The sequence below is a fragment of the Tubulanus polymorphus genome, chromosome 4 (genome assembly GCF_964204645.1).
Source record: "Tubulanus polymorphus chromosome 4, tnTubPoly1.2, whole genome shotgun sequence".
Taxonomy (NCBI): domain Eukaryota; kingdom Metazoa; phylum Nemertea; class Palaeonemertea; order Tubulaniformes; family Tubulanidae; genus Tubulanus; species Tubulanus polymorphus.
In genome coordinates this window covers 18,941,348-18,965,729 of record NC_134028.1, presented here as the reverse complement: position 1 = coordinate 18,965,729, position 24,382 = coordinate 18,941,348, and the positions used below count along the sequence as shown (strand labels likewise).

Sequence of the window (24,382 nt, the reverse complement as noted above, 5' to 3'; positions counted from 1 at the left end):
GCTATCGCTATAGGCCACCGGTTAAGCGTTGTCGGGAAACCAGGTCGTTGGTTCGAACCCCATACTGTCCCGGGGCAAGACGCTTGTCCTCATTACCTCTCTCCACCCAGGAGTACATGGGTACCTCATCTGATAGATTACTCCTGACTCCATATATGAAATGCGTCTCAGATGTGTTAACTAAGCTTAAAGATTACTAATGTGGATGTTTAGTACAGGATGAAATGTTGAAATGCATTGATAAGCCATGCATGCCTGAGCACTAGGGCGTTTTTTGAATAGCTATGGAAATATTCATCGAACAAAAATTGAACAAAAATTACCGATTGTTATGCATGTACGTTTATATGAAATTACTCATTTTGATAAATGACCAGAAAAATTGTTTGAAAATCACCAAATCACCGGATTTTACTCTTTATATTTTCCTGTGGGAGAAGTACAAACCAAGGTATTCAAAACGCACGGTAACACATTTTTTGAGATTATGATTTGGTATAAATTCAGGGTTGTATCACGAGACCCACCAGAGAGGGACAAAGGAGTCGAGCTAGAACGGAGTTTTCGTTAAGGATCCATAGCAACTACGTCTGACGAACGGACCAAGGGCATCAAAAAACCCCAGCCAAAACGGTCGGACTGCTTAGTACCAAACGGGTTGTGATCGTTGGACATTCAGTGGGCCAGGTGAAAATGCAAACAACTGACCATTGACGTATAAACTACCGTATACGTCTAGTTTATACGTCCATGCACTGACTTAGCACTGGTCAATAGTGACTTACTGACCAGACCAGTTAGTTAAGACGCTAAACACTCACCACTGGACAGAGGCCATTGTTCAGACCTGTCAACACCACTTTCATCAGGCGTCATTCAGTCCTCGTTGCCACCCTGCCACTCGCTTTGAACATATCTTCTTAAAGAGCCCCACTAGCTGGCACATCATTTTCTCCCCAATGTCAAATTTCGTCTATTCTTACAATTTTATACCCCAATTCAACGACTCTGTAGGCCTACTTCGAGAGAAACCACTGACCGCTCAATATTGACGCTCCCCTACTGCCTGTGTGTCCACAAGGGGTGTTTTCGTTATACTCTTCAACACGCGTGTATGACCATGGACGTATAAGCTAGATTTTATAGCCGCGATCACACGAGCATTTTTGGCCCGTGCCAAATGTGGCCCGGAACAACTGTTCACGCGGGTGCCAAATGGACCCGAGCCTGTTTGGCCCGGTCCAAATTTGGCCCGACCAAAAACGTCGGACCAGGCCCGAGCCAAATTTTAGCACCAGACAAATGATTGCGTTTGTATTGCAACTGGCACCGGAAATGGTCCACTTCGCTTTGTTTGAGCATTGTTTAGTATCGAGTGAATGGTTTGCGTGTGAAAATACGCAGCCAGCTCAGTTCCGTACTGATATCGGGTTTTCGGCGCGGAATCGCATTCCGCGCTTAATAAGCCGCGCATTTCAGTACAGAACTGAATAAGCCGCGAATAGGTCTCGAATAATTTCTAAGTGTGAACGCTTAGTACCGGACTGAAATCCTAGTGTGAACGCAGCTATAATGGAAACGTAAGCTTTCCGCCGGACCTGTATGGTCAAACCCCAGGTACCCTCGGAGCGGAAGAACACATTGAAGCGCTACATAGATTTACGTCTTGCAAATTTTGTGTACATCGCGGTAGGGTTGGTAAGAGCTGGATATTTGATCGAGGATGGAATGTTAAAATGCAATCATAAGGGAACTGGACAATCGGTGTTGTAATGTTCTGATTAGAGCACGACCTTGTTCAGATAACGCTTTTCGCCGGAAACATCAGATAGGAAACGTATATAGACAAGTTATCTACTACTATATTATGTTGGGCATTCAGCACAATTAGCGAATACAGAACAAACGATAAATCTCAGCCATGATCCGCCTCGTAATTTTTGCTGTAACTATTGCGTTTGTTGTCAGTTTCGATGATTTTACAGCTGAACAGAAACGCGCGCTGGCTCAGGCAAAGGAGAATAATCTTCCTCATCCTATACGTGAGATGCTCTCGCGAAATCGCCGGCAATTTGGGTAAGTTTCATCTATTCGTTGTATACATTTCCTTTTACACTTGGTTGGGAACAGAGAGTATTCATGGAATCTATTTCTTCATTGGGTATGGAGATGTATTTTGAAGTACATTCTAAATTAACTCTATTTTGCAATTTTAAGTGCATCTGTGGATTTGTCCTCGACGTAAGTACAGAAAATTTTAAAAGGGTAAACCGATTCAAAATTTCCTGATGGTGCGTTTTCAGGATCAAGCATTTCTGTTGCATGACTGATATCGATGAAAAAGAAATTGATGTTGACCAATTCACAAAAGCTGTCGCTGAATATAAGCAGGTATCTGAAAAGGTGAAGGTTGGTTACACTAATTGCAAATGGCTCGGAACTGGACGATGTTCCCAATACTCGATTCGTTACAGGTAGGACACATTGAGAATATTATATACGTATATTGTCGTATTTTATGATCCCTTATGGATTTACAACCACTCTCCACGCTTAAACGTTGATGATTTGCTATTTGTCTACTATGTTTTTGTGCATTCTTGAATACTGTGTCATAGTGTAATCAATTCGGGTGTTTTAGGGCCGACTTGATGTACAGACCCGAGACAATCCTTCGTCCCATTATGGGCGTATGTCCAGAAAAACAGATTCAGTGTTGTTCCGGTTTTATCAATGTGGCTGGACAGTGTCTTGGTAAATATACGAGTCCAATGCGTTCGAAAAAGTTTTATCCAAAATATCGAATTGTGCTTTAGATCAAAAGTACGATTTAGTTGGTTTTAGTTCGAACTCTGTGGAAAAATGTTGAATCTAATAATAGGCCACACTTAAGCACGTGTTCATCACGTATCAAAAAGAATCGATTATCAGATTATTCGATAGAATTTCTCTTATTTACAGCACGGGAAGGAATGGATAAAGATTTTCTTGAAATTATTAAAGATCTGTCTAGCAGTGGCTTACTTGGATTTCAGAAATAAGAACCGATTTCACATGTATTCAATTGTCAATACTAAGCATTAAAGAAGTGAAAACAATTTCAAAAGTAGTTGTGACTGATGTTGCTCTCGTTCGAATTTTCCATTGGTTGCACAGGATAAAGAAGTTCCAGCTAGAATGAACGATTCCATCAAAACAATTGAAAACATTATGTTTTACCGAGGCAAGTTAGTTGATCAACTGAATCGATTAGATAAATCGCTGTCGTAAATACGTAAATTTATAAATCAAATTTATTTGTATGTGTTCGATTTCGATTTAGTAAATCGACTGTATCGTTGCAGATTAGAGTAGATAGCTTACAATGAATAGAGTGCGCAGAAGTTGGATTAATATACAACATATCAACATTTCAAAATAATCTTCAGTTCCAACTAAATAACCAATAGTATTTGGTGCACTATGGTGGTTGTTACAAGCAGATTTACCCATGGAGTCAGCTAAAACACGGCCGTTGACGGTTCTGAAGTTTTACATAAATCTAGGAGCTTTTCCCCCAAAAGTATCAACAGCATGATTTTCCCTTTGAGTTTCCTAGGTAAGGGGCGAACACTCAACCCATAAACTAGATCTTGGTTACTATAATTTGATACAATACAATAGTCAGGATCATTGGCCATTTTCGCATTGAAACTCCCAAGAATAATACAATGGCCGGATAGGGAGTACTGTGCTACGTCATTTTCTAGGAACTCGAACAAATCATCACGTTTCTGTTCAGGAAATTGCGAATAAAGACATTATATATATACATAAAATATTCTTTCGAGAGGATAAACAGCATTCAGTATTTAACATAATATATGTATGAAAAGTTCGCGGTAAATAAAGTACATAGGATAAGTAAAACTAGTATACTACTTCAGCAGTAACATAAATGCATTTACAAAGGTGTTATTGGTGAGCCAAGTGGAGAGAGTTATGTTAATCTGGTTCTCTCACCAAGGAGGCTGGCAGTGGTTAAATGAGGTAAAAAGCAGACATAGGCGTTAGCTCGTCCATCTGAGTTGAGGGACTTAGGCCTAGAGGGAGGAAGGGTGTTCCTGGACCTAGACTTTTTTGGGGACTGGTAAGAATCAATATATGCAGAGGGGCCAAAATGGACACAGACAGCTTTTCGTAATGCTGAGGTTTGTTGGAGTCACCCATAATGTCTCAGATGGAATGCCATCTGTCCCTAAGTACCCTCCGTTTGAAAATATTTAAAGATGGGCAGTTTTCAACGCAATTGTGATTCACCAGACCAGATCTCAGCTAAAACACGGCCGTTGGCGGTTCTGAAGTTTTACATAAATCTAGGAGCTTTTCCCCCAAAAGTATCAACAGCATGATTTTCCCTTTGAGTTTCCTAGGTAAGGGGCGAACACTCAACCCATAAACTAGATCTTGGTTACTATAATTTGATACAATACAATAGTCAGGATCATTGGCCATTTTCGCATTGAAACTCCCAAGAATAATACAATGGCCGGATAGGGAGTACTGTGCTACGTCATTTTCTAGGAACTCGAACAAATCATCACGTTTCTGTTCAGGAAATTGCGAATAAAGACATTATATATATACATAAAATATTCTTTCGAGAGGATAAACAGCATTCAGTATTTAACATAATATATGTATGAAAAGTTCGCGGTAAATAAAGTACATAGGATAAGTAAAACTAGTATACTACTTCAGCAGTAACATAAATGCATTTACAAAGGTGTTATTGGTGAGCCAAGTGGAGAGAGTTATGTTAATCTGGTTCTCTCACCAAGGAGGCTGGCAGTGGTTAAATGAGGTAAAAAGCAGACATAGGCGTTAGCTCGTCCATCTGAGTTGAGGGACTTAGGCCTAGAGGGAGGAAGGGTGTTCCTGGACCTAGACTTTTTTGGGGACTGGTAAGAATCAATATATGCAGAGGGGCCAAAATGGACACAGACAGCTTTTCGTAATGCTGAGGTTTGTTGGAGTCACCCATAATGTCTCAGATGGAATGCCATCTGTCCCTAAGTACCCTCCGTTTGAAAATATTTAAAGATGGGCAGTTTTCAACGCAATTGTGATTCACCAGACCAGATCTTTAATTGCAATCCATATATCTCTTTCCGTTGTCCTTCGATTGTTTTATTTTTCGCACTAATTTCCGTAGCGAGGTCACTTAGATCATTTGACACTCTCTCAAAATCTTTTCTGAGACAGTTCTCTCGCTCAGACACAACTTCAAGAGAAATCAACTCACAATTGGTTTGGGTATCAGCATCTTTCGTAGAACAGACAGCCATGGCAGCAGAATTCACGGTCAACGGTTTACATATAACACTAGCTGTACTGACCGTGGCAGAGGTTTCAGAAGTCTTCGATTCAGGGCGATTATTTTCCTGTGCCCTTCTTTTGGTGATGAAATCCTGCATTCTCTGTTGATCTCTCCTCAGTGTAGAAGGTGGTTTAATCCAACGCGGTTTCGATCGAGACTGAAACTCATTCTGTTGACCCTATGTCAAGTTTACTCGGATGCTTTCTTCATCTGTATGGATGCTCCAAGATTTTGGCTTGTCTGAATAACCAGCTTCTTGCGGAGCTACGATCACGGCTTGTGGAAGAGAATTCATCTTTTGTTGTAGTGCACTTGAGGAACTTGGAAGAGGTTTTTTTTCTGTAGGTACAGAGTCGTGCCCGGTTCAACCACCAATTTAGCAAAACTATTTTCTGTCCTATTCTCGAAGAATGGTCGACGTTGGAAATCCGGAACAGAGCGAAAGAGTAACGAGCGAACTATCAGTTTGGAATACCAAAACTGGGCTGATTTATTTTTACACACAAACTATTTATATACATTGAGATACGAGACAGGTGGAGATATGGAAAATGATACAAAAACAAAGGTGACGAGTAGTGACATGACAGTGAGACAAACAACAATTAACACATTCTGACACAGACAAACAGTCTCAGAAGACAATGAGTAATAAGATGGAGACATAAAACAATAAAGAAATACGAAATATAGATGAAATATGTATAACAATTATCAGTGACATTTAATGTTGTTAAATCATCCCCCACTTCTTTCTGAAAGTTTTCGTCCCGGAAAATTAGATGAAATGAATTTAATGAAGAATTGTCAATTTGAGAACAATATTTATATATACATTAAAAGTATCGATCATTCACAAGGTAATCAAAATCTCATTCCTAACCAAACTATATTTCTACCCTTTTTATCCCATAAGTGTTTGATGATTCCATTCATGTAACGAGCACAATGAAGTATTTCGATCAATATCCTAGCATTTATTTTTGGAATTTGGTTCGCGATAGGTGAATGATTTTATATCTAAATCGTATCTGTTCAAAATGTCATAGAAAACTGATGATAATGATTGTCCCCAGTGCACAAAGAAATCAGCATATTTTCTCGAGATTGGATCTTGTACCCGGACCTCATATAATATTCCTGATCGTTTTGCAGCCATGATTTTCGGTTGGTCTGCTTCGTAAAGAGCCCCGATATCAGTTAATTTATCTTCGCATGTTTGAGTGTTTTTCGGATCTTTAGCGCAATGACACGGATAATTTCGCATTTTTAATTTATCCAATTTTGATTGTAGTCCAAAGATTTCTTTTTGTTGTCCAATAATAGTTCTTTCTTTTGATTCTAAAATTGACCTTCAAATCGACAAGTTCACCTGAAAGTTTCTGCGAGGTTTCTTCCAATTTCTTTATTTCAGCGGTAGTTATGACGTCCTCAACTGTCTGAGATCCTATCTCATGCATCGCGTTGACAGTCATGACCGCTGTGTCCATGGTAGCGTTATCTGATTTCGTTGACTTCGGAACTTCTGTTTTCAGCATCCTTCGGTTCAGGAATTCCTGCATACGTCTACGGTCCCGATTCAGAGTAGACATCGATTTCACCGCTTTCGAAGGCTTCGATGACTGGACTGTCCATGTCAGTGAAACTTTGATACATCCTTCTTCGGCATTAATAGTCCAATTCTGAGGTGCCTGGTGGTATTTTAACAAAACTAATTGTTCTAACTCGTCTTTCGGGGAAGCTCCAGCTACGATTAAATCCTGGGTTATGCAGCAATGAGAAAGCTAGTAGTTTTCAGCACTAAACGTAGACGATTTTATTCTGTAGATTCTCAATCGAGTAGCTTGTGAATTTGCCTGCAAGATGTATCAGGCTCCAAGACTCGTCTCAAACTCAACTACTGTTCATGGATTTACATTCTATTTATATAATACTATAAAAGTTGACAGACATGTTTGAGCACACAATTAATTACAAAACAAACTGTTATCACAGGTGTCGAATTGACAGATGTCTAACTGATTGTGTGAGTAATAATTAATTTATGGTGAATTAAAACAACAGCGCGATTAAAAGTATACATGTATATTATTTTTGCTAAACTTACCGGTACATTCCCGGTGACTCAATTTTGTGTGTGATTGTTTGTGGATCAGTCCGGTAGTCCTAGTTTCAATGAAATGAAACAGTCAAATGATTTCAGTTATGGTTTTGAAAGCCAACAGTGTTGAAAGGCATCACAACAGAGTGGTGACGTGATATGGGACAGCATTTCATTGAGTAAATGCCCATGTGTCCCTAGCAGTGGATACTGCGGAGTGATGATGTCAGTCGTTTTAAAAGTGTTCGCGTGTATGTTCCATTAGTTATATTAGCTCCTCATTTCAGTCGGTTTTTGAGTGGAGGTTAGGGTTTTGTAGGGTTGGGCTTTATTTGTGGGGTTGGGGATTATTTGTGTGATTGAGGGCTTATTAAATGTGGTAGGGGAAGGGAGTAGGGGCTGTGGTCAGTTGGTAAGGACCACGGTTGTTTTATATTGCTCCCCATCCTCCAAATACCGCGGAGCTGAGAACAATGACCAGTGTGAATAATATTCCATACGTAGTGACCAGTCTTCGTTTGGATCTTGAGTGGTGCATGTCGTTTGAGTTCTAGTGGGTCACGAGTGGATTCTAGTTGAAATATTCTATGTAGTAGGAATGGATTGAAAAAAATAGAACCGCATTTTAACGCATAACAGGGTTTGGCTTGGTGATATCAGATCCCGGTTTGTTTTCTATTGCTCCCCATCCTCAAAATTCCGTGGAGCTGAGAACTCTGACCAGTGTGAATAATATACTGTTAATATGAAAAAGATCCACTATCCTGTACACATTACAAATTTCAAACCATGGTTTATCAATCAAAAATAACGACACGACGTTCGATCTCACTATAGAGATCATCTTTTGACTTTGTACACAGCGAGTTTTAATCGTACATGTAATATCAATTCTCCGCATTTGAGTGTGACGACTATTCTACAAATACAAAGTTATTTTAGCAATGAAGTTTTAATTGCCATTATTAATGTAAACTATCCACTGGTAAACTCTTACTTACTTTGGGCAACTTACCGATCGTTGAATGGTCTCAGGTGACCTGCTGATCCACTCTTTATTATTTAGACTAGCCATAGAAATATACAGAATAAGAAGTAAATATATTAAAGTAATATCTATTTTCATATGAGGACTATTCGTGTAGGCAACGCAAGATCAAACGATATTCTATCAAGTCTTATGGTAGTCTAGATTATTGTGTATACATCAATAATTAGGTACCTTCCATGGAAACGAAGCAGCCGAAGTCTCACATCCTACCATATTTTTCTTAGGAACTCTCAGCATTATTTCAAGGGTCGGTCTTAGAAAATATGATGGACGTGTTCACAGGTTAACGAGGCCAAAAATCTTCCCAAAATTTCCTCAAACTTTTTGCTAAAAATTGTTTAACCTGACCAATGCTTGACCAGTACTGACAGTGACCAGTGCTAACCAGAACTGACCAAATACCCACATCATATCTAGCCGTTTGACGCCAGACAACTTTGTTACTTACAAAACAGATGATTTACTATATGGCCAGTACTGGTCATTCATTGGTCAGTTAGATACTAGACCAGACAGTTATGAATATGATTTGATACCAAACATGATTGAATTTTGTCGTTTGGAAATTTTATCCGTGGGCAATTTTCGGTCAGCCCTGGTTTCTTAAGATTCTTATTTTGCATTTTATCTCGAACTACGGCGAAAGAATGAATCGCTAATTAATTCAACAGATTATGTTTAATGAAAATAAAGAGCTTAAAATGCCGGCTCACACTATTTCATTGGTTTCAGTCCGGTTGACTGCTGCCCTCATTTGGATATCATGGGTCAAAAGTATTAATTTGTATTATAAAGTTACTTTATTTCGTCGAATAGTGCGTTTGATAAAGCGTTTTAGCGATGAAAATTGAATAAATTCCCAGATATGGATATTTCGCGGCTCCGGCTGCCTCGACACATTCACCGATTTGGATATGAGAGCGCTGCTGAGATATGGGTGCCCTGATTTGTATATTCTCGGAGCTACCCCTTTCTTGGCGCTGTCACACAAACGAACAATATGGCAGCGCCCATGAGTGATTGAAAAATGTGCCACCTCATCATAAGAAATTTCTCATCAATTAATTAGGTAATGCATCGAACTTATCGAGCGTTTTGTATCAGGTTCACTACCGCATTGGGCAGAGGTTAATGTAGTCAGTAACCTGACTGTGGTTTAGTTTCACGATCGGATATTTTCACAAACCACATTGTTGGACGATTGGTATGGTATGGGGTATAGGCCTATAAGTTAGCAGTGAGGAACACTTTCCAAAAACGGCTTATTCTGCCAATTTCGGCGTTTTCCGCCAATAACGGCAGAATCAGCCGTTTATGGATCACTCAGTTTTGAAACTTTTACAGTCGTTTATGGCTTAATCAGCCAGTTTCAGCTCACTAAGTTTCGAGTTTTGCTTTAAAGTTTTTTGCGCACTTCCGGTCAAATTAGCGCATGTTGCCGATTACGTCATAATCTCGAGCAGACGATAAGCTTTCATATGACGCTTGGATGGAAATTTTTGAGCTAGGTAAAGTGGTCAAATTCACGTTTTTCTAAATGATTACGTCATATGCAGCCCAAAAACTCCGGGAAAACTCTCAAAACTACTACAGCATGAAACAAGTTTATTAATCATGATTTTTGTTAAAAATAAATTTGGGAACTAGTTTTAAAAACTATTATAAAGTTTTCAATTAAACGTTGCCATGGGTACACATAAAAACATTCGCCATTTCTGGCGTATTCCGCCGTTTTTGGCGTAGCTAGTTTTATAATCATAAACTATTAAGCCATTATTGGCAGTCCACTTGTTATATAAGAGGATTCCCCCACCCGCTTAGACGTTTTCCCTAGTGTCTACACGGTACTTTTTTTCGGAATAAAATAATTAATTTGCTGAGGTGAACGGATGTGTAAATATTATATAATAAAGATAATTATTATAATTATCATTCTCATAAGACAAATCAATCATGGATCATGTATAAACTAGTGTATCAAAAATCTAGTTTTAAGTTTTGCCCATGGTCTTATCTTGCCTAATAAAGCATAGAATGGTTGAGGGATATATTGGACTGCATATGATGTTGGTTAATTGAAGGTAATTAACATCTTCGATGCCTCCCAGCTAATTGGACTTGTGATGGGTAGTGATTGAATGAATTGGTGGCCTATGACGTTACAACACTCAAAATCAATACAGCTGTATCTAGATTCATTTCAAAATAAAACAAACATTTTCGAAACAATTTGGGATACATGTATGTATATATTTATTACATAGAATACAGGTATACAGAAAGAACAGAATTCAAATACATTTGCCATCGGAAACCCGTACATTTATATTTGATTCTTTCTTGAAGCCTGGAATGGATCAATGAGATTAATTTTTCGGCGCAAATATACAAATGTATGCCAGCAGAAAAGCGATGATGTCATAATAGGGACTCCCATCGAACTAAGCACTATAAATAGCACCTGTAAAACTATCTAAGCTAAAACGCGTTTCTGGCGATGTAGTTTTAAAAACTGTAACAGCTGAAAACCGCGGAAATGGCGTTTTTTAAGAACAAGCCAAAAATGGCAGAAAACGCCGATTTCGGCTAAATTGGCAGAAGCAGTTTAAAACTGAGTAATCCATAAATGGCTGATTCCGCCGTTATTGGCGGAAAACGCCGAAATTGGCAGAATAAGCCGTTTTTGGAAAGTGTTCCTGACTGATAAGCTCATCTGATTATAAAAAGCTTACCACCAACGATTAGGTAACTAACTAAGGTTAATAATGGAATTCACCAGACAGGATCTGTAACTTAACAACCAACCACACACACAGAAAAAAAGGGACCGCCCGTCGGCCGATGATATTATTGATGATGTGGCGCCATTGATGTCCCACCCGATATATACTGATATGGCCATGGGGCGGGAAGGTTATTTCACTCCAATTTTTTGGTGTAAGACGCTGCCACCTGCTGTCAAATCGAAATACTATACGATTCATGCTTGTTTCTACAGTAGTCAGTAACCTGACTGGTTTAGTTTCACGATCGGATATTTTCGTAATTTACCTGGCATTTCATTGTCTCTTATGATATCCGTCTAATTTTTATTGTTATCAACGCACAACAGATTCGTAGTTTGTTTGATACCTACCTCACCTGACGATCTTAATCCATGTGCAAATCGGCCAAAAAGTGAGAGCAAATTTCCGTTGATTCAACGGCGGTCATTTTGAAAAAGTGTGGAGGGTGCTGGCACCTGTGGACTGAGGCCAGGCCCACAACACAAACTAACGAAACGACGAAATTGAAAAAATTAAGAAATCAACACTAATTCACATTTTTCTTAAACCAGAATTTATTTTAACATTCTTTATTATGGAAAACACGAAGGTTTGAAATATAAGTCGGAAAACCATCAAAAATAAAAATTGTCGTTTCGTCCTGGAAGTTTTATAAAAATCCTTGTAGGTCACCTTGTCTATCATGCCACATGTATGCAATACAGAGAAATGGCGGCCAATGGCGAAATTGGTGGTGAAATTAATTAATTTCTCAAAATAATGTTGATTAATCACTCGAAACATACATAGTATTGGATAATTTCGAAAGGTACCTGTGTTAGTTTGTGAATTAAGCCATTAATTGTGGACTGAAGTCAATAGAAAGTATATTTTTGAAGTGTTACTTTTTTCGACCGTGTTTTGACCCTTGTCATCCCTAAGGTTGGTATAAGCTCATCTGATTATAAAAAGCTTACCACCAACGATAAGGTAACTAACTAGTTTTTACAGCCAAACAGTGAATCATTTGATTTGACAGTGAATCATTGGATTGATTGTACTGCGCTGCGGCTAGTGCCGTCAACAGTTGTGTAACAAATAAAACATAGACCTATGACATGCACTCAGGCGCAGATTCAGACGGTTGCACTGTAGGCACGTAGTAGTGGTAAAATCTCACTGCGTTTTTTTAATGCCCTAATTAGAAAAGGGCACTTTTTTACAAGACGAGGTAGATAATTTTAAACAAAAAGCACATAATTCTTCAAGATTTTTTATTTATTACCTGGAAACTACATCTCAATGCAGTTAATTTGCTAGAGAGCACTTCGTGTCAGGACTGAATTGCTTGGAAATTGCAGCAAAAAGCAAATTTTCAGAATGCCCTTTTTATTTCAAAATGCCCTTTTTATAAGTTGTGCTACCCTCGACCGTGTCCCTGGATCATCAGTTGCAGCTAAGGGTTTAGTATGCCTGCTCCCAACTCCAGGGAGGTTGATGACAATGTCAATGTCTATTTCTTTTGCGTAAACATATTTCTTTGTATTAACTTTAGTTACGTTGGGGAAAATGGTGCGTATTCTGAGCTCTGGTGAAATTGTTCAAGATGACGATCCTCGGTTACGACGGTCAACAGGTCCAGAACAACGGCGGGTAAGTTTCATCAGGCAGTGTGCTGTCCACAAATGTACAAATTTAGAGTATCTACACTTGTAAGATTGATTCTGAGTTTAACATGACCTGCAGCGCAACCAGTCTTAATACGTGTAGACCGATTAATCTAGAATCCTCTAAGTGTACACAATGAATGTAGTTATATAATAACTATCTGTTTTTTATAGGCTAATATTCAACAAATTCAACACGATGATCCTCAGCAACAGCCAGAGGCAGCGGCTGGAGGAGGAGCGGCATCAGTTTTTGATACTTTAAATCAGAAGTTGTTAGATGTCGGAATACCCCGTTTCAACGTCCGACAATATACTGTTGAACCTATAGTTACCACGGGTTTTGTATTGGCTGGGTTAATAATGGGAGTGCGAGGACTACTGTTCTGTGGTTTACTATTCGCTGTCAGTAAGCTGAGTCAAGGACGAAATGGGGGACAGCAAGGTCAAAGAGGAGGTCAACTGCCTTCAAGAGGAAGACCCCCTACGGGCGGTGGTGGTGGTGGTGGACAGAGACTTGGGAGAAACTGATACACAATTCATCACATTTCTCTAACACCTTAACCATGTATTGTAAATAGATATCTGTCTTGTTGGATTGTTTCCACTTTGCATAGATATTGGGTCTGGACAAATGGTTAATACCATTTACCAGTTTGGAATTTATGTTATGTTGTGCAGACACAAAAATATTTATGTATATGTATATATTTAAGCATTGTTTCAACTAGAGACTATTTGATGGCTAATAGTCTGTCGAAACGTTGCTGTTTTCAAGAACTTTACATCTTTGGCTAAATGATTGTGGGATTTTTCTTGTATATTCCTCTTACACGGATATTGTGTAGCCTATTCATCAAATTCTTATTATGATCTCATTCAATAGTTAACTAACCCATATACCAGAAAATGTTATTTTAACAATGAATTGAATAAATATATGAGTTTACAAAATGAATAGCGGGTGCGCAAATTTTCTGATCGGGCAACGACTATGCGTGTGAGGTCATATGTGCTATACAGATTGCGTGAATAAGGCTAATAAAACGTGCACTGTACACGCATTATCAGTGTAAGTTTTATTGGTTTTTTCCAACTCGATGCCGACTGAATTCATGATTAAGCATCATTGGCTAGAACAAAAGTCCGGTCACGTGTGATTGGCTGCGCACACGAAAAATGGAGACATATAATGAACTACAACTCAGGTATAATCAAAATAGGTTTTCTTCATAGTTAAGGCTAAAAAAAAATTGACACCTTGTTTCTCCGCTCTGCTGAGATTAAAAGTTGACCCGGCTGACCGCCTATCTACCCTGTACATTACTTTTTGGTTTACCTTTGTCAGCAGGATGAGGTTGGCATTGAGCCAATTCATGTAAAATCGCGGTATGTTTTTTTATGTGAGCATTTTTTCATTGGTTCTCGGGTTAAACGACGTATAATCGTTGCGATTGAAGACATGACGAACCTCCGTCGATGACTTGGTCAACTCTGTTTAAATTCGACGAAAAAATGTTTTTGGCGGGAAAATTCTTAGCTCTTGCGTATAAAATTGCAATGACCTCGATTGTCGGGCGTCGTCTTTACGAGCGAATGTGATTGGCTGTTTTTGGGATATACGGGGAATTCCGGCCCTACTAAAATAATTATGGGGAAGCCATTTATGGCGAACGTTTCATTGGACTAAGTGTGAATTTTAAATGCTCATTGCTGGTGAGAATATAATTATTACACATATCGCCATAGGTATTGTTTCGTTTAAATACCCGTTGATTGAGATTGAAGTGAAGCGAGCGTTCACTACACAAGGCCTCCACGTGCGCGGGACGGGAGTGCTAAACATTAAGACTGGCTTATGTCGACATGCAACGCGACGCCTACCGACGCAACTGGGTTTATCGCCGATTAGCGGCAACTAGCGGCCTACGAGAGGCCGCCAGTTGCTGCTCTATCGGTTCGACATAAGCCGGCTTGCGACGGCAACCCGACGCCTACCGACTCGTCGCAAGCCGTATCCGGCTAGTTGCCCATGTTCTACTCCGGCCTACGATAGGCTTTCGATCGCAACCGACACGAAAGTTGCTTTCGATCGCAACCGACATAAGCTCATCTGCGACGCGACGGAACTGAGCGCAGGGGTTCCAGCCAATGAGAGACCGCATATACATAGTACAAATTATCACCGCTAGTTAGCGTCATTCGTCATAAACTTTCAAATTCAAGTAGTTCAAAACGTAAACCAAACCTTCAGCACGGTAGAGGACTGGACCTAAGATCTAGAAACGAAATTGGTAGAATTATGGTGTGAGCGGCCATCTATATGATGTCGCTAGCACGTTGTATTCAAAACAGAATCAGAAAGATCAAAGTCTTAAAGAAATAGCTTTTCTAATAGAATTATATTTCCTAATAATTCAAATTTATTCTCAAAATGCTTATCACATGACCATTTGAGCCGTTGCAGTTGCTAGTAATCGCAACCGACAAGCAGGGAAGCAACTGGGAGGATCTCGTATCCCGCTAGTCGGCCTCAGTTGCTGCAAATCGGAGCGCAGTCGACATAAGCTGGGCTGCGATCGCGGTTGCTCTCAGTTGCGTCGGTAGGAGTTGGTAGGCGTCGCGTTGCTTGTCGACATAAAGCCAGCCTTTAGACTGTTGCACACACAAACACACGCTCATACAGACTACTATATGGAGATGCTGTAACGCTGCTTGGCGCGTGCACGTTTGGTATGATAACAGGCTGAATACTCGTCATAGCAGAAGATGAGCGCTGTGTTTTCTGTTTGATAGAATTTGTAATAAATTGTAATTTCTTGTGACCTGTAAATACTAAGCACCAAACTATAGGTATAGGTCGAGGTCTGAATATTGTAGCGGTAAATTCCAGGATTTAAAACGATCTAATACTACGCCCTGGTGTTTTAGCTTCAGCGGCCATACATTGGCAGGCGCGGATCCAGGGCCATACAGTGACTACAGCACAGTGAAAAAGGGCACCAACTTTGAAAAGGGCCAGTATTAATGCCCAGCGAGCGTGTTTGAGTGTAATCGTGTCATGCCACTAAATGTGTCTTCACATTCAATTCGCTTTTAGCCTTTTTTAGATATTTGGTCAAAATTTGCCTTTTCTCGATTAAATTTATAGAGCGACAATAATTTATTTTTTAGAATAGTGCCCTTTTGAGTAAAAAATGCCTTAGATTGCCTTTTATGATTTTGGGCAATTTATTTCATCCACATTTCGCTTTAGGCCTTGTACAGAAAGGCAATTATTTTTTTATGACGCACAAATTGTGTGCCCTTTTATTTACTTTTTTTCCCGAAACATAGATTTATCAAGGGCATTTGAAAACTGCGACTACCGCACGTGCTGCATGTGCGATAGTCTGGATCCGCGCCTGATTGGAAGAGGTTTCGTTTCCAAGACTCAATATTAAGCCACCCTCTGATATGTGACATCATATGAATTTTATTTGAATATTTTTTCATATTGTGAAATTATTTTTTTTAAAATATAAAATAGTTTCCAATGCCGCGTCTACCTGTACTCTTCGAAATTTTGGACGTAGACCATAAACAAATGTTTATCTTTGGTCTTATTTGACTACAAAATAATTCTTTAAGAAAGATAAAATACAATATAAACTTCTAGAACTTTGAAGTCACGAATTAAAAAGATTTTTTCAAGCAATGCCCTTACTCCAAACAACCTCTAGCTTTCAAGGTAAACCACACTTTGCCCATGGGTAATTTATTTTTAAATCGTGACAGGGCCGTATGCAGCACTTTATATGGGTAGGTGCGAATTTATACCAAAGTGGAACTAAATACACCGCCGCAAGCGCCGCAGGCGCGAAGCCAATGAGAGGGGTCTGGGGGTCCTCCCCCAGAACATTTTTTCATTTAAGGTACTCTGAGGTGTATTCTGAGGGCTTTCTGGCTATCTTTCTTTTCTGACGTTTTCCATCATAAATACGGCAGAATCTGAATAATTTTATATAATCAGATATGAAAATTTGATTTAATGATCATCAGTTCATGTAATCATTGAATGCTTCCAACCTACAGAAAACTTATCTGTGCAATTCAAAACCCACAGAAAACTTATCTGTGCAATTCAAAAACTTAAAACTCATATAGAAAATTCATGACTGATATAACATTTATTTTTTTCAAAATCATTTGTATTTGAGGAGAAACATCCCATGATGAAACAGGAAATTAATCGTCCAGAAGGATATATGCAAACTTCATCCTCCTGGGGTGAAGACAGATAAATCTTTTCACAATCTCATCTCTATCAAACACAAAATCATAGTGAATGTGAGCTAGTGCCAAAGCCGACAGGCGCGACTGGGCCATTGAGGCGCGCATATAATTGTGCAGTCTCCGAAGCGAGCTGGCACTTCGCTCACATTCACAACTCGTAACGGGAAGTGTTGCTGCTATTCTCAAAAGAACTGCAATGTTTGGATACATAGCCTCATCGCACAGTTTAAGCGAGCTAGCAATTGTTGCCGGCTTTTCTTTTGACAGAAATTTCAACCGCCAGCGCGTAAGTTCCTGCCTTATTTCATCTGGTACTGGCATATCCGAGTAATAACATTTTATTGTCTCCTCAAGTTTAGGCAAGTAATCGATTTCTTTATGGTGACGGAGTGCTGAGGGTGTCAACAACAGTAACCTTGATGTTTTTTCGAGACTTCTGAAAAATTATTAAGCAAACAAATTGTGAAAAACAATTTCATATACCCCGGTACGAATTAGTGTAGGCTTTTTGATATAAATCTATATAATATTTACCTGTAAACTGAATATCGAATTCCGAGGTGATATGATCTAAAAGTGGGATTGCAAGATTTCGAAGATAATACTCTTCGACAGTTTCTGCCGGTGCATTCGATTTATTTATTTGTCGTGTAGCTGATCTGGGTTTCTCGATTGCCGCGCCGACTTTATCTGCCATTACTTTTGCTTGATTGATAACACATTTGTAATCCGATTCTATTCTTTCCCTCAATAGCTTGTAGGTTGACTTTACGTCTTCGATCTGCAAAATTCAAAACAATGCTATTTTTAATTACAATATTCGTATTTGAAATGGAGGCTCCAGTGGTTGCATTCGCATTAAATTCTTTACCTCGTGGAAAGCGTCTAGGATATCTAGCGTGGAACTTTGTAATTGTATTGTAACTCCTGCAAGGTGGGAAAAATACTGATATACAGTAAGGAAGGTTACAATGAAGTCAAATGTGGTTATGGCTGCAGAATTGTAAAAAACTGCGCATCTTTGACTTTCTTGGAAATTCTTTCTTGTATTATAGAGCCGATTATATGAATAAGTTCATTCTGAATAATAGGTGATAGATAGGTTGCATTCTTCATTCGGGTTTTTTGAAAATGCTCTTGCAATACAGGGTCTCTGGAACTCATCAGTTTTACGAGTGCGAGGAAATTCCCAGGATTTCCATAACTACCTGCAACGACATTTTCATGTTTCTCATTTGATGACCGCAATGCAATTCCCTGTTTTGCACAGGACAATATGCAGTCGACAATCGAATAAAGCATCTTTGTATTCTTATCCACCTGTTGCTTAGTTAGCGAATCTAATTTCATATCAATTCCGATGCCCAGGTTCTCCTTAGTACTGACAAAATTCTCACCTTCAATTACAGAGCTGTTATGATATGGCGACAGAGCATGTTCTAAACAAATCTCACCCGTTTTGTACCATTTAGAAAATGTACGATTCACTAACTGTCCTCGCGTTTTCCGATTTTAATTGCGGCTTGCAAATTTTGTGTTGCTTACCACATATTTCAACTGGATTAGCAAGTGCAATATCGGATTCTTTCTCGTTCTGTATATGGCCGTCACTTTTTTCTGGCTCTGTGGTGTTTTCCGCAAAAATGAATTGCAACGATTTTTTTCGTATAAACGAAAATACAAACTGTTTTGACTGGTGTAAAGAGAAATTACATGCCTAAAATAAGAGGTCATTATTACTTACCAAAATTTCTAGTGCGATGATTAGAAAGTGAGCTTTTCGGTTGTGTCTCATCATTCTCCGAACCGCAGTCACAATTTTCTGGTATCACAGTGCTTTCTGTAAAAAAGGAAAAACATTAAATCTGTATCTTGGCCCAAAATGTCACGAAATGATTCACTTGAGGCAAACTCGCACGTATTCATAATTTCAAGCTACTTACTTTCTTTTTCGCAAAAAATAGTCTATCTTTTTACATTCATTAGCAGCACGTTTCCGTTCTCGCGTTCTCTCTGCTCTGGGCGGCCCATGATCAAAAGTAAAAAGCGCGCTCTGTTCTATGTGGTATTGGTGCGTAGCTGCTGGCTCGAATCCTCAAATGAAGTTGCCTACCGGTATTTTTACAGCACCATAGATACAGACATCTGATATATATTCTTGCACCCATTGCATTACATAAACCCCATATCCATATAAGGGCGGCCATCCCCACCAAACAGACGCTTAAGTCATCACGTGAAGGATAAACCTATAACGTGAAGTATAATGTAGTAACGTGAAGGATTAACTCATAACGTGAAGGATAATGTCATGACGTGAAGGATCAACTCACGTCATCAAGGATAAACCTATCATGTCACCAGATGGAGTTCCAGTCGATCAGAAATAAGTTCAGTTGTGCGCAGGCGTCATGATATGGTAACTTGAATAAGTTTCTGCGTATTAGGTTCGAATCTATGGAAGACCTCAGACGACATACAAGATATGAGATATAACATACGAGATATGAGATGCAACATACGAGATACGACATATGACATACGAGATACGACTTATTTACAGTACGGGTGTCCGTCCGCTGGCGCCACCGCAGTGTATGTTTTTTCAATATTTACGAATCCCGCAAATTATGAAGTATCGATGGTTTACTTTGTTTGCCGCGTAAAAGTTTTCTTATCTCAAGTATGAAATGATAAACTTCGAAGGCCCCAGTATCTATTTGTATGTGCTATTAGGTTCGAATCCCGAAATTGTGTAATAGAAATTATTAATTTAATTAAAATATATATATTAGGATTTATTCTTACACCGCTATACATCTCAAATTTAAGCTTACTGCAAGATATAACCCGTTATCCAAAAATACGAAAGATCTTCTTAAGCAATTATTGACAAAAACGAGGAATGCCTGATCCTGGTCCGTCCGCAGTTGTGAGCAAAACAGAGTCAAATCGAGACTCACATCTATGAATAATTTTTGGGATTAATAGCACTGCTAATAGAATATATCAGCGACATTGTGGTCATCAATTTGAAATAAGGATAGATATTTTGTGGGATTCGAACCTAATAGAAACTACAGTGACGCTGGAGTCATTAAAGTTCACATGTCATGACGCCTGCGCACAACAAAATTTATTTCGACCGACTGGCACGCCATCTGGTGACATAATAGGTTTATCCTTGATGACGGGAGTTGGTCCTTCACGTCATGACATTATCCTTCATGTTATGAGTTTATCCTTCACGTGATGACTTAAACGTCAGTTTGGCGGGGATGGCCGCCAATGCTCGCATACTACTGATGATAGGTGGGCCAGATTGGGATAGCAACATGCCTGTTTATTGACAAAACCACAGGATACCAATCACATAAAGTGTAAGACATATAAACAACACATAACACATGGAAAATATGAAGTAACATTTTTCGAGGACAGGAAATTAAGCGGAACTCGAACTTTTGCGGGTAGGTGCGTTCGCACCCGTCGCACCCCCCTGAATACGGCCCTGCCGTGATCAATTTTACCATAACAGAACCGGCCGCTATGGAAATGAACTGTTTACAAATTTTATCATATTTTACAAAAATGACCCGGCCGCTGCGGAGAAACAAGTAACATTTTTTTTTAGCCTTACAGTCTTAACATATAGTTTAAAGGATTCGAACCCTCGCACGAGGCAGAAAGTGATAAATTGGTTAAAAATTCAATTCAAGTTACGTAGCGGGTTAGTATAATGAAACCCGGCTGTACGGCGTTTCGCTCCGATTGTCGATCCGGAAACGACCACTGTGGTTGTGGAAGTAGAACAGAGAGCAAGAGAAAAGGAGATTCGGGTTGTAGCTTTTTGGCGGGTTGGATGTCCAGTCTAAGACTCTCCGATATACCACATGGTTCCTACAGCCCCTAAAATTCTGGGATTCCTTTTTTAGGGGAGAAATACCCTAAAATTCTGGCTTTGATACCTCAGACCCCTAAAATACCGTAGTAAAGGTTATAAGATAGTAGTGAGTCGATGACGTCATTTTCGTGTCGCCACTTATAACTTGTTGGTGGGAGTTCATCGGAAGATTTGTCAAACGAATAAATACTCTAATCTTATTAATGCACAGTGTGAAATTTCGCTTTTTAGCCCACTTGGGACTTTGGTCCCAGGGGGCTATTGCGTTCACTTTTCGTCCGTCGTCCGTAGACGGAATCCAGTTATTTTGGGAAGTTTTGAAGACGCTTCAATGTAATGTCTTGATATTTGGGTTACACATGTATCTTCCCTAGACACATCTTCAGCCCAAAAACTGGCCCTGTCAGAATCAAGATGGCCGACTAGCAGCCATTGTTGTTCGCCAAAATCAGCACTTTTTACACATTTTTGAACTTTTTGAGGGAAATTTTGAAGACGCTTTGATTAATTACCTTGATCTTTTGTATATATTTGAATCCTCCAAGGGCCAATCAGCATAAGGAAAATTTGGGTCGATCAGACTCAAAATGGTCGTCCTATGACCTTTTTAGTGACCAAAAATGTCAATTTTTGCCGGAATTCTGGGTCCTGTAGCTTCCTACTGGTTTGCCATTTCTCATTGCAATTTGTTATGGGTATTCATTGGAAAGGGATGTTTCATACCTGACACAGGTATTTTTGATCAGCCAATTATGACGCAATTGGCGGCCATCTTGGTGTCATCAGTACTCATTGGTAGGTGGGAAAAAGTTTTTCCACATTATATTGATACCTAAGCATATTGTGTTACTACAATCAATTGAAAGTTGTAGCCCATAATGTGTTCTATGATTTTAGTGAGTTTCAATGTCATTGGTTTTTGTATATGGCCACCAGGGGGCGTTGAATAATACAATAACTTAGTATTTTTATATTATATTTGTACCTATGCATATTTTGTTACCGCAATCAAGTTGTAGCTCATGACATCGTCTATGATCGTGGTGAGTTTTATGGACATTAGTTATTCTATATGGTCACCAGGGGGCGTTGAATAGTAAAGTAACTTAGTATTTCCATATTAAATTGGTAACGAGGCATATTTTGTTATCACAATAAATTACAAAATCGTAGCTGCTGACATGTTCTATGATTGTAGTGGGTTTCAAGGTCATTGGTTTTTTTATATAGCCACCAGGGGGCGTTGAAAATTAAAATTGTTAGATTGTTGAGCATTTGAAACCACTTCCCAAGTGGGCATGGTGTCCCTGGACCCCTAGTTTTAAATATTTCCCCAAATTATTAGAAAATGCCGATAGTAAGACCGTGGGAAAGTTTTTATCGTTGAATGGGCGAATCACGGCGACAGAGTGCACCTGTGATAAGGCGGAAATAGTTCCATCTGAAGGCAAAGCTTTTAAATGATTAGACAGTCGGAGGTGTTTTACCAACTTTTTTCAACTATAGCGCTGGTCAATAGAAATTTACAAGTTTCTCTCCAACCATAGATTTAGTCCGCCCCAAAATTTGGAACAGACATGATTCGCTCTTTTAGGTCAGTCTAAATAGGTGCGTTCACACAACATTAATTAGAATGGTATAAATTTGGCCCAAATGGGACCAGACACAATAGATAAGCACTCAGCTTGGATACTTGACCTCTGAAATTTTGGTAAACATTCCCTAAAAACCCCTTAAATTCTGGAAAGTCCAATCTGTAGGAACCATGTACCAAAAACAAGGGGTCCAGGGACACCATGCCCACCTGGGAAGTGGTTTCAAATGCTCAACAATCTAACAATTTCAATATTCAACGCCCTCTGGTGACCATATACAAAAACCAATGACCTTGAAACTCAATACAATCATAAAACATGTCAGCAGCTACGATTTTGTAATTGATTGTGATAACAAACAATGCCTCGTTGACAATTTAATATGGAAATACTAAGTTATTCTACTATTCAACGCCCCTGGTGACCATATTCAAAACCCAATAACCTTGTAACTCACCATATTCATAGAACATGTCATGAACTACAACTTTGCAATTGATGATGGTAACAAAATATGCCTAGGTACCAATATAATAAGGAAATACCAGGTTATTCTACTATTCAACGCCCCCTTGTGACCATATACATTAACTAATGTCCTTAAAACTCACCATAATCATGGAAGATGTCATGAGCTACAACTTTGCAATTGATTGCGGTAACAAAATATGTATTGGTACAAATATAATATAGAAATACTAAGATATTGTATTATTCAACGCCCCCTGGTGGCCATATACAAAAAACAATGAACTTGAAACTCACCCCAATCATAGAACACGTTATACGCTACAACTTTCTAATTCATTGTTGTAGCAAAATATGCTTAGGTATCAATATAATGTCGAAAAACTTTTTCCCACCTACAAATAAGTACTAATGACACCAAGATGGCCGCCAATTGCATCATAATTGGCGGATCAAAAATACCTGTCTCAGGTATAAAACATCCCTTTACAAAGAATACCCATCACAAATTGCAATGAGAAATGGCAAACCAGTAGGAAGCTACAGGACCTAGAATTCTGGCCAAATTTGACATTTTTGGGCACTAAAAAGGTCATAGGACGGCCATCTTGAGTCATATGGACCCAATTTTTCTTATGCTGATGGGCCCTTGGTAGATTCAAATATAATCGAAAGATCAAGGTAATTGATCAAAGCGTCTTCAAAATTTCTCTCGTAATCTTCGAAAATGTGTAAAAAGTGCCGATTTTGGCGAACAACAATGGCTACCAGTCGGCCATCTTGAATCTGACAGGGCCAGTTTTTGGCTGAAGATGTGTCTAGGGTAGATACATGTATAAACCAAATATCAAGATCATTACCTTGAAGCGTCTTCAAAACTTCCCAAAATAACTGGATTCCGTCTACGGACGGACGGACGATTGGACGGACGGACGGACGAAAAGTGAACGCAATAGCCCGCTGGGACTAAAGTCCCAAGTGGGCTAAAAAGCGAAATTTACAGTTTGGAACTCTTAAAAACGTATTCTTTTCGTTGGTTCCTCACGGCCTGCAGGTCGTCAACCTATGGATCTTTAGCCCACTTGGCTTTAGTCCCAGCGGGCTATTGCGTTCACTTTCCGTTTGCTTGTCGTTCGTAGACGGAATCTAGTTATTTTGGGAAGTTTTAAAGACGCTTCAATGTAAAGTCTGGTTGGA

General features: G+C 39.2%; 2 protein-coding genes across 2 annotated transcripts; both read left to right on the top strand.

The window, feature by feature from the left end:
* Positions 1-1,699: 1,699 nt before the first annotated feature.
* Positions 1,700-3,041, top strand: LOC141904711 (uncharacterized). The gene is made up of 4 exons (XM_074793351.1): positions 1,700-2,076; positions 2,304-2,474; positions 2,642-2,754; positions 2,962-3,041. The coding sequence occupies exons 1-4, from the start codon at positions 1,922-1,924 to the stop codon at positions 3,039-3,041; spliced, it is 519 nt and encodes a 172-aa protein (XP_074649452.1). The 5' UTR covers positions 1,700-1,921.
* A 6,445-nt stretch (positions 3,042-9,486) lies between these two features.
* LOC141903949 (protein FAM241B-like) lies at positions 9,487-14,778 on the top strand. The gene is made up of 3 exons (XM_074792357.1): positions 9,487-9,580; positions 12,832-12,929; positions 13,118-14,778. Exons 2-3 carry the CDS (start codon positions 12,846-12,848, stop codon positions 13,472-13,474), a joined length of 441 nt encoding a protein of 146 aa, XP_074648458.1. The 5' UTR covers positions 9,487-9,580; positions 12,832-12,845; the 3' UTR covers positions 13,475-14,778.
* The last annotated feature ends 9,604 nt before the right edge of the window (positions 14,779-24,382 follow it).

Coding starts and splice junctions, on each gene's coding strand:
- LOC141903949 (XM_074792357.1), top strand. CDS start 12,846: ATGGTGCGTATTCTGAGCTCTGGTGAAATTGTTCAAGATGACGATCCT. Junction 12,930..13,117: donor CAGGTCCAGAACAACGGCGG/GTAAGTTTCATC, acceptor TGTTTTTTATAG/GCTAATATTCAACAAATTCA.
- LOC141904711 (XM_074793351.1), top strand. CDS start 1,922: ATGATCCGCCTCGTAATTTTTGCTGTAACTATTGCGTTTGTTGTCAGT. Junction 2,077..2,303: donor CGAAATCGCCGGCAATTTGG/GTAAGTTTCATC, acceptor GTGCGTTTTCAG/GATCAAGCATTTCTGTTGCA. Junction 2,755..2,961: donor TGTGGCTGGACAGTGTCTTG/GTAAATATACGA, acceptor TCTTATTTACAG/CACGGGAAGGAATGGATAAA.